This window comes from Vulpes vulpes, chromosome 3, assembly GCF_048418805.1.
Source record: "Vulpes vulpes isolate BD-2025 chromosome 3, VulVul3, whole genome shotgun sequence".
NCBI classification, from domain to species: Eukaryota; Metazoa; Chordata; class Mammalia; order Carnivora; family Canidae; genus Vulpes; species Vulpes vulpes.
This window is the reverse complement of record NC_132782.1, coordinates 97,990,822-98,008,671: the sequence shown is the minus strand read 5'-3', so window position 1 is coordinate 98,008,671 and position 17,850 is coordinate 97,990,822. Positions and strand designations below refer to the sequence as shown.

The 17,850-nt window shown below is 43.5% G+C and overlaps 1 protein-coding gene across 2 annotated transcripts in view; it reads left to right on the top strand.

Annotated features, from left to right (window-relative positions):
* The window catches only part of OTOA (otoancorin), a 71,448-nt gene that overhangs the window by 15,422 nt on the left and 38,176 nt on the right, over positions 1–17,850 (top strand). The window contains exons 8-13 of one of the 2 annotated variants that reach the window (XM_072751358.1): positions 150–385; positions 3,567–3,670; positions 7,428–7,528; positions 9,457–9,596; positions 12,042–12,165; positions 15,510–15,725. In XM_072751358.1, coding sequence (XP_072607459.1) covers positions 150–385; positions 3,567–3,670; positions 7,428–7,528; positions 9,457–9,596; positions 12,042–12,165; positions 15,510–15,725 — 921 coding nt within the window. The remainder of the gene's footprint in view (positions 1–149; positions 386–3,566; positions 3,671–7,427; positions 7,529–9,456; positions 9,597–12,041; positions 12,166–15,509; positions 15,726–17,850) is intronic. The other variant, XM_072751359.1, reaches the window with a different exon arrangement.

Below are 17,850 nucleotides of genomic sequence, written 5' to 3'. Positions count from 1 at the left end.
TGTAAGAGATGGAAAGTTCTAGAAGGTTTGACATAGTGTGCTATTAAACAGTGGTCCTGAATTTCCCCACTGCTAAGTGTGGTTCTTCCCAGGGCTTCCAAATCTAGAGGCCTCTTTCAAGACAACCCTAGCTTCTTTCTTTACTTTAGGAGCTGGAAGACATCATTATTGACTTGGGAGAGATTCGGAAACAAGCCTTGCAGAGCCCTGGCGTGAACCGCAGCCTGTTTCTCATCACACTGGAGAGGTGTTTCCAGGTGCTGAACTCCCTGGAGTGTGTGGAGATCCTGGGCAGGGTCCTGAGGGGCTCCTTAGGCAGCCTCTTGCAGCCAGACATCCCAGAGAAGCTCCCCCAGGACCTGCGTGAGGACGCTTTCAAGAACCTGTGAGTGCTTCCCCCAGCCCTTGAACCCTACTCTCCATTCCTCAGAAGTAATATATGGCAGAGGGAAGGAAGCAGGGGGAGCAGGTCAACATGTGAGGTCTGGAGCAGAGCTTAACATCTGTGGAATTTAGAGAGATGGTTTGATTAAAACAGTGCCTCCCAAATGTCAGTCATTCTGGGACCATCCTCACAATTTTTGCCATATCTGTACATCATTGGTACACTTTTCTTTACCTTATGTTTTTTTCTTTATAGTGATACATTCTTTTTAATTAAAATTTATTTAAAATATAACTTTGATATCATTACTGAAATGTCAAGTCATATTTGGACCAAATGGGACTTTGTATATGGCAACAAGGAGGTCATTGCTGACTGGGCCATTAGGAGAGGTATAGTAGGAGGGGAACAAGCTGTAGTGGATAGAGGTGACCGAGACACTTCACACCCAAGGCGGCGTATCTGTAATAAAAATGTCAGATAAATATTTGCAAACAACATATCTGATAAAGGGTTAGCATCTAAAATATATAAGGAACTTTTATTTTATTTTTTTTAAATTTTTATTTATTTATGATAGTCACACACACACACACAGAGAGAGAGAGGCAGAGACACAGGCAGAGGGAGAAGCAGGCTACATGCACCGGGAGCCCGACGTGGGATTCGATCCCGGGTCTCTAGGATCACGCCCTGGGCCAAAGGCAGGCGCCAAACCACTGCGCCACCCAAGGATCCCCCTATAAGGAACTTTTAAAACTCAACATCCCAAAACCAAATCATCCAATTAAAAAGTGGGCAGAAGAAATGAATAGACATTTGTCCAAAGAAGACATACAAATGGCTGATAGACACATGAAAAGATGCTCAACATCAGTCATCATCGGGGAAATGCAAGTCAAAGCTACAATGAGATATCACCTCACAACAACTAGAATGGCTAAAATCAACAACACAAGAAACAATAGGTGTGGGCAAGGATGTGGAGAAGGGGGAACCCTCTTGCACTGTTGGTGAGAATACAAACTGGCACAGCCACTCTGGAAAACAGTATGGAAGTTCCTCAGAAAGTTAAAAATAGAGCTACCCTATGATCCAGCATTGCACTGCTAGGTATTTACCTAAAGGATACAGAGATACTAATTTGAAGGGCTACATGTACCCCAATGTTTATAGCAGCAATATCTACAATAGCCAAATTATTGAAACCACCAAAGTATCCATCAATTAATGAATGGATAAAGAAGGTGTGATCATTACATATATACTATATGATATATATTATTATATATGTTACATTATTTTATATATATATTATTCAGCCATAAAAAAAGAATGAAATCTTGCCATTTGCAATGACGTGGATGGAACTAGAGAGTATTATACTAAGTGAAATAAGTCAGAGAAAGACAAATACCATATGGTTTTACAAAACAAATGACCAAAGGGAAAAAAAGAGAGAGAGGCAAACCAAGAAACAGACTCTTAACTACAGAGAACAAACTGATGGTTATCAGAAGAGATGGGGGTTGGGGGGGAATGAGTTAAATAAGTAATGGGGATTAAGGTATGCACTAGGTGTTGTATGGAGGTGTTGAATCACTTTATTTGTACACTTGAAGCTAATATTACACTGATATTAGCTAACTGGAATTTAAAAACTTAAACCCCCAAACCCAGAATGTCAGATACTAACCAGTGTAGGTTATTTTTTTTTTTTAAATTTATTTATGATAGTCACACACAGAGAGAGAGAGGCAGAGACATAGGCAGAGGGAGAAGCAGGCTCCATGCACCAGGAGCCCGACGTGGGATTCGATCCTGGGTCTCCAGGATTGCGCCCTGGGCCAAAGGCAGGCGCTAAACCGCTCTGCCACCCGGGGTTCCCCCAGTGTAGGTTATTATCTCATATACTGTTGGTGAGAATGTGAAATTGTGCAGCCTTTTTGGACAACAGTCTGGCAATTCCTCAAAAGGCCAAGTGTAGAGTTGTCATCTAACCTAGCAATTCCGCTCTTGGGTATCTACCCTAGATAAATCAAAGTGTCTGTCCTCACAAAAGCTGGCATATGAATGTTTACAGCAGTATTATTCATAATAGACAAAAGGTGGAAACAACCCAGAGGTCCATCAACTGATGAATAAACAAAATGTGGTGGGTGCAAGCAGTGGAATAGTATTTGGCTGTGAAAAGGCCATGAGTGAAGTGGTAATGCATGATCCAACATGCATGAATGTTGGAAACATCATGGCGAGTGAAAGAAGCCAGTCACAAAGATGACATATCACATGCTTCCATTTACCTGAAATATCTAGAAGAAGCAAATCTATGGAGACAGTAAATTACTAGTTTGTAGGGGTTGGGGTGATTGGTCATTGGGGGTGGTAGCTAAAGGGTATGGGGTTTCTTCCTGAGATGCTTAAAATGTTTTAAAATCAAACATGGTGATGGTTGTACAACACTTGGGAATGCCATTAAATTGTACATTTTCAATGGGTGAATTGTCTGGTGTGTGAATTATATCTCCATAAAGCTGTTAGAAAAAAAGAAAAAGAGGGGCGCCTAGGTGACTCAGTGGGTTAAGCATCTGACTTCAGCTTAGGTCATGATCTCAGAATCCTGGGATCAAGCCCCTCATTGGGCTCCCTGCTCGGCGGGGAGTCTGTTTCTCCCTCTCCCTCTGCTGCTCCCCCTGCTTGTGCTCTCTTTCTCTAATAAATAAATAAAATCTTAAAAAATTAAAAACACACACACACACACAAAACAAGAAGAAATGATTAAGAGGTGAGGAAGTGGAGAGAACTCTTTGGAAGGTATTTAGATGTGAAGGACAAAAGAGAAATGGGACAATAGCTACATGTAGCAAGGGAGTGGGAAGGCTTTTTTTTTTTAATTTTTATTTATTTATGATAGTCACAGAGAGAGAGAGAGAGAGAGGCAGAGATACAGGCAGAGGGAGAAGCAGGCTCCATGCACCGGGAGCCCGACATGGGATTCGATCCCGGGTCTCCAGGATCGTGCCCTGGGCCAAAGGCAGGCGCCAAACCGCTGCGCCACCCAGGGATCCCGGGAGTGGGAAGGCTTTTTAACACAAGACAGCTTTGGGTATGTTGGCTGTTTTGACCATGTCTCAAGTCCATCTCTTTGTTCCTTAACTTGATGCCTGTGTTTGTCATTTAGATCTGCGGTATTCAAAGATCTCTACGACCAAACCTCGGCTCATTCCCAGAGAGCTCTCTATTCCTGGATGACTGGGATTTTGCAGATGTCCTTCAATGCTACTGGTGAGCCTGGGGTTCTAGGTAGGATCACTTTTCAGGGAGTGTCTATCCTTAAAAGTGGTGCTTCTTTTCTGAAGGTAGGGATTTGATTTCATTGTCATTTATGATTTTTACCCATCCTTCACACCTTGCAAAAAGGGTTTGATGTGGCCTATGGAATAAAACACATACCCCAGGGGTGCCAGGGTGGCTCAGTTGGTTAAGTATCTGCCTTGGGCTTAGGTCATGATCCAGGGTCCTGGGACCGAGCTCCAGGTGGGGCTCCCTGCCCAGCAGAGAGTCTGCTTCTCCCTCTGCCCCTCCTCTGGCTTGTGCTTTCTCTCTCACTTTCCCTCTCAGATAAATAAATAAAATCTTAAAAAAAACCCCACATATCCTATTCCATCTATACACTTTCCAGATGTTCAGGTCTGCAAAATAAGAATGCCGCTGCATCTTACAATCAATGGGCTGTCCTAGTTTGTAAGTGGAATGTAAATAATGACAGTGTCTTAGATTCGAAGAGAACCTTTAAAGTAAGGTTTCAGGCTCAAAAATCTGTATCATAAATCTGGATTAAAGTGGGACACGATAAATTTTTAAAAGGAAATCTAGGCAATAAAGTACAGAAATTTAGCGCGAAGTTTCCTGGCAGCCAAGGCAGAAATAGGTCAAGATTCATTTATTTTGCAGATGTGTATTAGGGGAGTCAAAGTCATGGAGCTGGAAAATAGGAATGGTGGTTGCCAGGGGCTGGAAGGAGGGGAAACTGGGGAGTTGTTAATTCTTGGGGACAGAGTTTTGGTTTTGGAAGATGAAAATGTGCTGGAGATGGATGGTGTTGATGGTTGCACAGCGAAGTGAATGTACTTAATACCATGGAACCATACACTTACAAATGGTTAAATTTGTAAATTTTGTGTTATGTTTTCTTTACTACAGTTGAAAAAAAAGAGAGGTAAGAATGGCTGTGTAGATTAGTAATGCAGACAGTGTCTCACATGGCTTCCATTTGTTGAGTTTTTAATGTAAGTCATGTAAACAGAACACACTTTTTTTGACACTTACCAAATCCTACTGTGTATCAGCCACTGGAGATACAGAGGAAGATAAGACAAAGTCTCTGCTCTCATAGAGCTCTTGTTTTATTGGGGGAGGGAAGGGGGAAAAACGTTTTAAGCCAGCAAATTAGAGAGAAAGAGAGGCAGAGAGAGAGAGAAAGAGAGAGAGAGAGATAGAGAGAGAGATGGTTCAGGTACCAGTAGGTGCTATGAAGAAAATAAAATGGATAAAATAAAATAGAACTTGGCCAACCTTTTCTATAAAGAGTCAGTGTAAATATTTTAGGCTCCATGGGCCTGTAGTCTGGCTGAGTGAATCAACTCTGATGTTCCCTCTCTAAAGCAGATACTGACAACAGATGAGCAGGCAATGGCTGTGTCAATAGCTGAGCCTTATTTAAGGGCCCCCAAATTGAGATTTCATAATTGTCACATGCCACAACATTGTCTTCTTTTGATTTTACTTCCAAGTATTTAAAAGTGTAAAAAACCAAGCTCGCAGCCTTTATTTACAAGAGCAGGTGGTGGGCTGAATTTGGCCCGTGGGCTGTAGTTTGCCAACCTTGGATTAAGAAATCAGAGAGGACCTGACATTTGCACTGAGACCAAAATGAGAAATGGAGTGGGTGCTGTGCGGGTCTGAGGGAAGGGTGTTGCAGGCAGGGGAACAGCAAACACAGAGGCTCTGGTGTGGGAATGAGCTCAGTGTTTTGGGGAAACATAAAGGAAGCCTGTGGGATCAGAGTATAGTGAGGGCCAATCAATCCTTTTCCTGGAATTGAGCTCTGAGCTGTGTATATAAGGGGTGTTCAACAACAGAATAATCAATGTCTTCAGTGCCTAGCAAAATTCCCTCTGCCTGATGCATATTTACGGCCTCCAGAAATCTGAGTCTCGCACTGTGTAACCCTGAGAGAGCCACTCACCCTCTAGACTTCCCTCAGTCCTTATTGCCAGAATTTAATTAGAGACAGATTTTCCTTCTAAAATTCCTATATGCTGTGTTTCATTATTATACTAGAGTGAATTAAAATGAATTCTGTTTGGACTTTAAACTTTTTATTTTTCATGACGTTCCTCGAGGTTACTGGAAATACTTTGGGTGTTGAAAATACCCAAATCTTTGGGGTCCTTGGTCTGCAGAAATACAATTCATGCTTTATAATGAATTTAAAATTAGCAGCTCAACTTGTTTTTTTTTTTTTTAAAGATTTTATTTATTTATTCATGAGACACACACAGAGAGAGAGGCAGAGACATAGGAAGGGGGAGATGCAGGCTCCCTGCGGGGAGCTCAATGTGGGGCTGGATCTCAGGAGCCCAGGATCACTCCCTGGCAGAAGGCAGAGGTTCAACTACTGAGCCACCAGGCATCCCTTAACTTGGTTCTTGATGAATTTAGTGATTCCCCCCCTGCCCCCACTCAATTCTCTAGCCTTCTAGGACTACCCTTCTAATAACCGAGTCAATTGTCCAGAGATGTCGTCTCATATAGGGGATCCTAGGGTGTGTACCTGTGTTCACCCATAGCTCTGATTCCCAGGTTGGGAAGGCACCCTGTTGTTCTTGTGACCCAACCCATATAGCAGCTGACTTCACCATCTGGTCTGGGCATGAGAGTCATTGCCCTTGGCTTTTTGCAACAATTCTTGGTGATGGAGTCACTGTACCCTGCTCCTCTGCTTCTTCCATTTCTCCAAAATGCCACCAACATAATGGTGTTGTGTCCAAGAATCTTTTACCAAAGAATTGGAGGCAATGGGGGCAAATGGATCCTGGACAAGATTTTTCTTACAGTCCCACTGACATCTCTCTGGTGAGCAATTTCAGATGCCTGAACAGAGTGGCAGAGCCTTCTGGGAATTCAGAGGATGGAGATATTATTACTGATGGCTGAGGAGATAAGATGAGGCTTTAGGGAAGAGGAAACGTTTGAGCTCATTTTGAAGATAGGATTTTGGAGCAGAAGAGTGAGGGCAAAGGCATTATAGTAGATGAGAAGTGTCTGTGAGAGAAGATTTGGAGAACATTTGGGGTCATATGAGGAAGGATGAGTAGGTGGTTTGGCTCAAATACTATAACCTGGTGCTAATCAATAAGGCTGATAATGATTGTTACTGGTGGTAATAAAAGAGAGTCAATTGCTAGATTATTTAGTAACTAAGTGAACTAAAAGTAAAACTATATTCTGTGATCTTTTACTATTAAAATAATTTGCATTTTAAAAAGGAATCTTTAAAACAAGATTTTATTTATTTGAGAAAGAGAGGGAGAGAGAGAGAGAGAATGAGCAAGTTTTAGAGGGGTGGGGAGGAGCAGAGAGAAGGTGAGGGGGACATAGCAGACTCCACAATGGGTACAAAGCTTGATGCAGGGCTCAATCTCACGACTCTGAGATCATGACCTGAGCCAAAATCAACAGTCTGAGGCTTAACCAGCCGCACCACCCAGGTGCCCCCAAATAATCTGCATTTTTAACAAGTTCCCAGGTGGACCATGCTGCTGCGGAACAAGGCCTCAGGGGGCTGGCATCTGTGATTGCCAGTGTGTAACATATGTCTCAGAGGTAGAAGGCTGTCCATGAATGGTTGTTGAATGAATTAATGAATATAGTAAGAAGGTCCTGATATCAAAGATGTTTTTGACTATCCATACCAGGCAGAGGCATTTATTTATTTATTTACATATTTCTACATTTATGTATTTATTTATTTTTGCAGATGACTCTGTTTCATGGGTCAGTGCAGAAAACTTGTGGATTTTGGGGAGATACATGGTTCACCTATCACTTGAAGAAATTGTGAAAATTAGTCCTGTGGAAGTAAGTTGGACACGTACATTTACATGTCCCATCACCAAGCCATCTGGGGTAAGGTGTATTCTAAACCTCTCAAGTTCAGCCAGCCAAGTTACCATGCCCTGGAAAATTGGATACCCACCTCAGCCAATATATCTTGAGTCTCTGAAGAAAACTCTCAGGATGAGGCCTCAAGTGGTTGGTCATCAGGTTGTGTTTAGTGTAGAAGAGCCAAGAGAAGAAAAAGAATTATAGATAAAGAAAGCTCTGATGTGAACAAACATGATAAAAAGAAAATGTTGGCCGTGAACCAAAAATCATTTCAGGGTATTTTTGTAGTCAAGAAAGGCCAAGGACAATAGCTATAGAGTTTCTGGTCCTTGAAAGGATGAACTCAAGTCAAATGAATCCTGGATTACTAACAATTTCAATTTATAGCTACTTCTATTGATAGCTATTTCATCATGAGGAATGATTGGATTTTAACTGTAGACTTTACAGTTGAGAAATAAACAAGTTGTAAGGTTACTTTCACTCACTGGTCAGCCTGTCTCTCTCCTCTTGATGTTGACCTAATGACACTAACATCCCTTGGGCAACATGATTCTGGAATGCAGCCTCTAAAGCATGCTGCCAACAGGGAGACATTCATAAAGACTTTGGGGCTTGCCTGCAATTTTTATCATATGTGCCTTACCTTTCTCCTGGCCAGTGAGAGAAGTGTTTGTATCAAACGACTGGCTTGTTCAAGGGCCAGTTGATCCAACAATGTCTGCTTATGATGAAACCGAAGACAGAGCCAGGTTGTCCTTTTTAAGAAAAAATTTTTTTAAAGATTTTATTTATTTATTCATGAGAGACCCAGAGAGAGAGAGAGAAAGAGAGAGAGAGAGAGAGAGGCAGAGACATAGGCAGAGGGAGAAGCAAGCTCCCTGTGGGGAGCTTGATGTGGGACTTGATCCCAGGATTCCAGGATCACACCCTGAACCGAAGGCAGATGGTCAATCACTGAGCCACCCAGGCGTCCTTTAAGAAAAATTAAAAAAAATTTTAATTGAAGTACAGTTGACATATCTAGATTTCTCTTTTCACCTCGGAGGTTGAGAATATTTCAAACATCTTTCAATTTTATAATCCTCAGTTTTTAAAATGGATTAAATCTCAGTTTTGCTCTCCCAATAATGAGTGAACTCCCAGAAGTTGGATAGAAATTAAATTGTTAGAAAGCTGGACCCCTGGGGAGGAATATCTAAGATCAAGAGGTCATTTGCAACTTTTCTTCATCATCTAAAAGTGTAGAGAAGGGAGGTGAAGAAAAAAAAAAAAAGAAAGGAGGTGAAGCCACAGAGTACTGATGCTAAGGGGGACTTTTATATGGATAAAGAATAGAATCCATAAGGGAGAGACAACTTTACCAGCACAGAATAACAGTGCATAGAGAGATAGGGGATTTCAACTTGACACCGTTGCACACGTAGATGGAAAATGAACAAGAACAGAAGGAATCTGAATGGTATATTAAACAAAATTGAATCTATCTACCTGTATATTTGTATCTTACCAAGGGAACACACTCTCTTTTCATCACCCGAGGCCCATTTGTAAACTCATTCATCTACTTAAAAAAACAAACAAAAAAACCCTGATTCCCCCAAGTGCAACATTTGTGGGCCACATTCTCTGACCTCAATATAACAAATCTACAAATAAATGTGCAAACATTAGCTTTCCAAGAGTTCAGGGGCTTGGATACTAAAATATAGCACTTTGCTAAATAACAGTTGGCTTGAAGAGGAAGCTAAAACAGTTGTTACAGACCACTGAGAAATCAGGGCCAATGGGAACTGGGCATCTCTGAGTCTCTGGGATGGGTCACAGCATGGACCACTGGGGCGGGGCTGCTTGGGGTCACGTCACCCTTCCTCACTGATCTTCCTGTCCTTGTCCATCAGATTGGGCTGTTTATCAGCTATGACAATGCCACCAAGCAGCTGGACACAGTTTATGACATCACACCTGAACTGGCCCAGGCGTTTTTGGAGAGGATCAGCTCCTCCAGCTTTGACATGAGGAATATCTCCACCATTCACAGGCAAGGGGCAGGGGCTCTGGGTCCTCAGAGTTGTTTCCCAAAATGTGACCTAAGCACCAGCTTCCTCTGAGCAGCAGAGGACCTTGGGAGGGAAGGGAAGTGGCTGGTTCATCTCTTAATTTTTTTAATTTAATTTAATTTTATTTTATTTTTTAATTTTTTTAATTTTAAAAAAGATTTTAAAAATTTATTTGTTCATGAGACACACAGAGAAAAGCAGAGACATAGGCAAGGGGAGAAGCAGGTTCCCTGTGAGGAGCCCAATGCAAGGCTCGATCCTAGGACCCTGAGATCATGACCTGAGCCAAAGGCAGATGCTCACCTACTGAGCCACCCAGATGCCTCTGGTTCATCTCTTTAAGTAGCTCCACATCTCTGTGCACATGAGGCAAGGCATTTCCCCCAAAGAAAGACCCTTTGCAGGGGGTATGAAGTGGCGTGGGGTGAACTAAGGTTTTCTGAGCATCTTCTGTGCCAGGCATTTTATGCAGTCTTTTCAAGTGCTAAGATTCCAGCGCTGAGCATGGAAATAGAATATTTTAAATACTCAGTACTCTGTCCATTCCATGGTCAGTGTGTAATTTCCATTAGGGTGGGTTGAGCATTGGAAAGAGCTTTTGGGTCCCCATATTTGTGAACCTCTTGTTATCCAGATTCTTAGGTGGGGGGACCCACAGATGACATCAGCTCTAGAATTCAGTGATTGAAACATGACCCTCCAGGAATGATTTCCAGCAGGGGAGGAGGGCCAAGAGCTGGGTACTTGATGATTCCAGGAGGGGTTTGAATATTAGCAGGAGGGAACATGCAGTGGGGAAGGGTGGTGAGCACTGTCTAACTATCTGTCAGTCTCTCAGGGCACATGTCACAGTGCTTCCTCTGGCATCACCATAGTACCTTAAATTTTGTCAAAAAGTCACTTGTAGAGAATATTCTTATATGAAACTATGACACCTTCTTCCCCATCCCTAGTAACTTTTACCTATAAGCATGGATCCCCTTTTTCTGTGATTGTATAAAAGTAACTTAGTGGTTCAGAACATGGAACGTGGAGCCAGCCCTCCTGAGTATAATCCTGGCTCTGGCACATATTAGTTGTGTAATTTTTGGCTGTCAGTTTACCTCTCCCGACCTCCATTTCCCCATGTATAAAATAAGAGATAACTATCTGCCTACCTCATTAAGGTCCTAGTAAGGATTACATCCACCTGACACACAGTAGGTGCTCATGACATATTAATTATTCTTAATGTGGTTGTTAATATTCAGTCTTCACATCCCCTCAGTCTTTTCTCTTCCGACACAGTTTCAAATCCTTCTGCTGACCTGAATGCTCTCCTGTGGACATGTCTGAGCTTGTCAGTGTCTTTCTGAGAGTATCCATCCAGGTTGAGCATGGTCAACCAGGCGGTCCAGCCATGCTGCATTGAATAGATTTCATATTAACTCTAAACGCATCCATTAATGAAGGAGTGCTTGGCATCCATGAGGAAGAATGCTGATTAGTTCCTGTGGCTCTTCCCATTGAACCCTCACAGTACTCCTGATTCCTCCGTTCATCATATTTATTATGATTACTGTAGCACAGAGTGCGGACTGCTCAATTGTGCATGCAGCAGGCTTGCAGAGAAGTTTATTGTTGGATCGAACATCCCCTACAGCTGGGCTTCAAACTCTTGTTGGCCTGACGCTATGCTCTTTTTTTTTTTTTTAAAGATTTTATTTATTTTTTCATGGGAGACACACAGAGAGAGGCAGAGACATAGGCAGAGGGAGAAGCAGGCTCTCTGCAGGAAGCCCAGTGTGGTACTCAATCCCAGGACCCTGGGATCATGCTCTGAGCCAAAGACAGACGCTGAACCGCTGAGTCACCCAGGTATCCCTGACACTGTGCTCTTAACTACTAAGTACGGTGCTCCCAGCTAGACCAGGGTTCAAATCCTACCTCTGTCCTTAACACTGTTACGCATCTTGTCTTTCTCTTTCCTTTCAAAGTCATCATCATTTGGGGGTGTAGGTTGTAAACCATCTTGGAAATAATCTGCCTCAGAGAATCTGTCAGGGCGGGCAAACCTTTACCTCTATGTGGAATATGGGGAGTTTTCTGTGGCTAAGTCAGCATCATGCTTTCTTTGTGCCCCTTACTGCCCTGGGAGGAGAGATGACAGAGTTGGATGGGTCTAGATTTGAGTCCTGGCTTCTCTACTTGTCTTGGGCAAGTTGTTTGCATGCTCTGAGTCTGTCTGCCTTTCTGTGAAATGGGGTTGATAAAGGCATCTACCTTGTAGGGTGGCTGTGATGGGGTGATCCGGGCATGGGGCTTGGCACAATCCCTGGCTTGCAGTAGCTGCTCTGACCTTGACTCCTGGTCTGTGTGGGAGGGACTGTGTCTGTGTCTCCCAGTTCTGAGCCCCCAGCTCTGAGTCCCCTTATCTTCCCACACAGGTTGGGGCTGCTAGTCTGTTTCTACAATGACCTGGATTTGCTGGACGTCACAGTGGCCCAAGTCCTCCTTCACCAGATGATCAAGTGCAGCCATCTGAGGGGCTTCCAGGCTGGGGTTCAGAAGGTATAATGGGGTGCAGAGCCCTGGGGAAATGGCCAGAGAAATGGGGAGGAGAGTCTTTTCTGGCCTTTTTTTTTTAAAAAAATATTTTATTTATATATTCATGAAAGACTCACAGAGAGAGGCAGAGACATAGGCAGAAGGAGAAGCAGGCTCCCTGCAGGGAGCCCGATGTGGGACTCGATCCCAGGACCCCGGGATCACGCCCTGAGCTGAAGGCAGATGCTCAGCCACTGAGCCACCCAGGCATTCTGTTGTCTGGCCTTTGAGAGAAAACATGTAGGTTTCATCAGGATCTAGGTCTAGCCAAGGCAGATGGCATCCCAAATCCTGGGATGAGCTTAGATGGGAAGAAATGACATAAAGCAGTATAAGGGAAAACCTGTGATAGATAAAAATTTAGAGTGGCCCTCTTAAACTTAACTGTGCATAAGGATCACCTGGGGTCTTCAATGTGGATTCTGATTCAGTGGGTCTGAGTGGAGATTCTTCTTCTTCTTCTCCTTCTTCTTCTTCTTCTTCTTCTTCTTCTTCTTCTTCTTCTTCTTCTTCTTCTTCTTCTTCTTCTTCTTCTTCTTCCTCCTCCTCCTCCTCCTTCTTCTCCTTTCTTCTCCTTCTTCTTTCTCCTTCTTCTTCTCCTCCTTCTCCTCCTCCTCCTCCTTCTTCTTCTTTCTTCTTTCTTCTTTCTTCTGATTTTATTATTTAAGAGAGAAGAGAGAACACACAAGTGGGTGGGTGGGGGGAGCAGAGGGAGAGGGAGGAGCAGGGAGCCCAAAGATATGTGGCTCAAAGATATGTGGCTCCCAGGACGCTGGGATCAGGACCTGAGTTGAAGGCAGACACTTAACCAGTTGAGCCACCCAGGTGCCTCTGGAGACTGCACTTCCAGCAAACTTCCAGGCAATGCTGAAGCAGCTGTCCAGTGACCGTGCTTGGAACAGCAAGGAGATAATGTGAGGTTCTCAAACCTGGCTTTGCATTAGTAGCACCACCCTACCAGCTCCATCCCCAGAGATTCCCTCTTTTTTTAAAAACAATTTTATTTATTCATTCATGAGAGACACAGAGACATAGGCAGAAGGAGAAATAGGCTCCCAGAGGGGAGCCCATGCAGGACTTGATCCTAGGACCCTGGGATCACCATGCCCTGAGCTGAAGGCAAACACTCAACAACTGATCCACCTAGGTGCTCCCATCCCCAGAGATTCTTGAGTTATTGGTCAGGGAATGGTATGTTTAAAAAGATCCTCACATGATTCCAGTGCAGCCGGGGTTGAGAGCACTGGATTAGAGTGTATTTATTGAGTTCCTAGACTGAAGTTCTGGACAACCTGGCACAGAAGGACTTTTTCATTTCCCTTCTCTCTCCATCTCTCTATCCTTTCTTCCCTTAAGATGTCAATTCCACCTGCTTCTCTTACATTTTTGGCCCTTTCCATTTTTTTTTTATTGAAAAGGTGATGTGAGAGCAATATTAAAATTCTGGGGCACCTGGATGGCTCAGTGGGTGGAGCATGCAACTCTTGATTTCACAGTTGAGTTTGAGTCCCGTGTTAGGCATGGAGCCTATTTAAAATGTAAAAAAAAGAAAATTTTGATAATACCATCCATAATTGGGCAGCTCGGGTGGCTCAGCGGTTTAGCGCCACCTTCAGTCCAGGGCCTGATCCTGGAGTCCCAGGATCGAGTCCCCACGTTGGGCTCCCTGCTTGGAGCCTGCTTCTCTGTCTGCCTGTGTCTCTGACTCTCTCTCTTTCTCTCTGTGTCTCTCATGAATAAATAAATAAAATCTTAAAAAATACCATCAATAATTCTGCAGTAGTTTTTCACACATAAGTAGTTTTTCACACACATAGTCATCATTATCGTGACCAGTGCATATATTTATTTTCAAGGAAAAGGCTCCCTTTCAAGCAAACTCAAATGAAACATCAGAAAGTGAATGCTGTGGCCTCCCTGACCAAGAAGGAAGTCCAGTACAACTAAGATATGAGAGTACACTTTGAGATCACCTAGCTCAGTACTTCTCAGACCAGGGGGTACATCAGAGTCACCTGGAGGGCTTATTAAAATACAGATTGGTGGGCCTCATGTTCAGCATCTCTGGTTCAGGAGGGCCAGGGTAGGGCCTGAGAATCTGCATTTCTAACAAGGTTGCAGGTGATGTTGTTGGTCAAGGACCACAGTGCTTTGAGAAGCACTGCTCTAGCACATGCCACCGTCTTACAGGTGGAAGCTGAGCCCCTGGGAAGAGGAGCTGCAGAATTTGGAGAACCCAGAGGTTGTGACAGCTTTCTTTCACTTCACGCTGCTGCCCCCCAGTGGCCATTTCAGTATTGCCTGGTACACTTGTGCGCACTCTTCTAATAAGAATATACTGTTCTCACAACTTCAGGTGTTAAAACATGAACCTTTCTCATTTTTAGGTACAGAGGTCATGTTACAATAGGTGACTTTATCACCTTCTTTACTGGAAGTGGTTAGGAAGCACACTTAATTATAACTAGATATAGTTATAGGTATAGCATAATAGGTATAGCATAATAAAATAATCATTAAGGCGATCCCAGTTACGAGAAAATCTGTGTAAGACAGAAGTAAAAAATATGGAAAATTGCACTGCCATTCATAGTACGACTATGCGAAAGCTACATGCTGTAGTTTACTAATTGTTTTAAAAGATTGCATTTGAAAGAGAGAAAGAACGAGCATGAGCAGGGGTTCAGGGAAAGGGGGAAAGGCAGAGGGAGAAGCAGACCCTCTGCTAAGCAGGGAGCTCGATGCAGAGCTTGATCCCAGGATCCCAAGATCATGACCTAAGCCAAAATCAAGAGTTGACTGCTTAACCAACTTGAGTCACCCTGGCGCCCCAATCTTAGTTATTTTTATGAGGTAGGAGTTTCCAGAGACTTTTACTTTCTTGTTACTGTTGAAAATTATTTTTACCAGGATTATATATATTATCATGAAGAACACCCTGGGTATTTCATGAAAGAAGAACAGCCATGTATATGGATGCAGAGTTCAAGGTCACAAAAGGAAAACGGATATTATGAAAGTGTGTGTGGTAGAGTTATGGACAAAATGAACAAAATTTCCTTCTGCTATGTTTCAAGGTTGATTTAATAGCAAATTGATATTTAAATGAAGCACAAAGTGAATTTGCGGCCGATTAAGGTCAAGGCCAGAGAAAGTGGTCCTCTCAGTCCAGGGCAACTCATTGTCTGGCCAGGGCTCGATGAGAGGGTCGGATGGGGAAGGGTGTTGTGACTACCTCAGGGCATGGGCAAGAGGGAGTCACTCTCCTGCTTGTTGTCCACCCTCATGCCAGCTTGCTCCCCTTCCAGCTCAAAGCTGACCTCCTGGACATTGCCACGGAGAACCAGACCCTCAATGAGACTCTGGGCTCTTTGTCGGATGCGGTTGTGGGCTTGACCCATAGTCAACTGGAATCCCTCTCCCCTGAGGCTGTGCATGGTGCCATCTCCACCCTCAACCAGGTCTCAGGCTGGGCCAAGAGCCAGGTCATCATCTTGTCTGCCAAATACTTGGCCCATGAGAAGGTCAGTTGGAGCTTTGAACTCTTTTTTTAAATCCTCTGAGACCCAAGGACCCATGGTGATACACAAGGATAGCCAGTCGGTAAGAAGATAGTGCCAAAGAGGACTTGCTCTGCTGTTTACTAGCTGGACAATTGGCTTAACTTCTTTTTGACTCAGTTTCCCTATTTGTAGGATGGGGATAATGATAGCACCTTTCCTGTAGGATGGCTGCAAGGATTATGTGGATCAGTACACAGGAAGAGGTTGGAACATGTGACCTAGAGTATGAGCTCAATGAGTGGTAGCTACTGTTGTGTTATGAGCAAAGGTTGGGATCCCTCCCAGGATTTTTTTTTTTTTTTTGGCTTGTTGAGCCTGGAAACACATCACTCTTCCTGGGATGGGACATAATGCTATTTTATTCATTTTGTGCTGCAGGGAGGGAATTGTCCTTGCAGAAGGTCTTATTTAGAGGAGACAGGAGCCTTAGTCCATCCTCTGGATGCTCCTGGGGTGGGAAATGAGTCTTTTATCCTGGGGAAATCATCTCTCTGCCCTGGACTCAGTAGAAGGGGCTCCAGAGCCCTGAGTCCCTAAACATTTTGGTGTTCTGCTCTCTCTGTCTCATAGTCATGTCCCAGGCTGCAGTCTAGTTCATGAGGACTGGATTGGGAACCAATTCCAAGATGACAATAATAACAAATATTCATTAGGTATTTCCTGTGTGCCAGATGTGGGTGTGAGTTAACCATTCAATGTTCTCAACAACCCTTTGAGGTTAGTAGTGTGTTATAACCTTGATTTTCCATGTCATTCATGAGAGGCACAGAGTGTGTAAGGGAATTGCCAAATTCCTTTTGTGTTCCACAAAAGGACACAGCTGGGATTGACCTCAGGATGTCTGGCTTTAGAGTCTGCTTGCTTAACTACCATGCTAATTGCCTCCAGTATGGCACCATGAACATGGTCTAGGGATCCCTGGGTGGCGCAGTGGTTTAGCGCCTGCCTTTGGCCCAGGGCGCGATCCTGGAGACCCGGGATCGAATCCCACGTCGGGCTCCCGGTGCATGGAGCCTGCTTCTCCCTCTGCCTGTGTCTCTGCCTCTCTCTCTCTCTCTCTCTCTGTGACTATCATAAATAAATAAAAATTAAAAAAAAAAAAAAAAAAAGAAAGGAACATGGTCTATCCATTCTTACTTTCTGACTCAAGGCCAAGGCTAGCCAATTCTTCTTGTCCCTTCTAGCCTCATGACAACTTAGTTTTAAGGCTTTGCAGCCTTCCTCTGTTTTGACTTGGGCCACATGAATCTACTTGCACAGTTTTCTGTGCATTCGATTTTAGGGACCTGAGGGAGACTGTGTTGTTCCTTCTAGTCTTGGACAAAGTGGCTTGTCTCTTTCCTAGTGTCCAACTTTTCCTACAGAGTTGTGAGGTGATTGTTGTGAAGAAACCAAGAGCTCAAAAGGTCTTGCCTTCCTTGGGGACAGTAGAGACTATGCATTCTATAGAGCATAGCAGGCAAAACACTCAACTGGGTTCTTACAGGACTAAGGAATAAATGTCACTGATTATATGGAAAACCATCTAGAATCTTTACTCTAAAGAAAGGAGAAAAAATGAGTAGAGTTTCTGATGGGGCAGACAGCTATAATCATATTTGTCATAAAATACCAGACCCATATCTCAAAACATGTATTTCAACTAGAAGCTTCTATATGGTGATAGATGAGCATGGAGCTTTGTTATGTCAGGTGACATAATGAGAAAAATGGGCTGCCTTGGGGCACTGTACGAGGGAGTGAGGCTGGGTGAACTGAGAGCTCCACCACTGACCTCAAGGGGCAGCTGCTGGTCACTTCTTGCCAGTTGTTGCTAAAGTAGGCCTTGTATTGCCTGGTGTTCAGATTTCTTTTTAAAAAATCAAACTAAAAAAACAAGTCACTCAAACCTGGATTTTATTGGAAATTTCCCCAATTTAAAAAATATTGTCAGCTTGTTCAAGTTAAATACACACACAAAAGCCCATTGCCTGGCTAACTGTGGTGCCAGGGTCATCACTTTGTGATATTTGTGCAGTGGCCTCAGACAGCATAGTACTCCCCTGGTAAAGCCCTTGCCTCGTGTGTCAGATTTTGATATTGACTC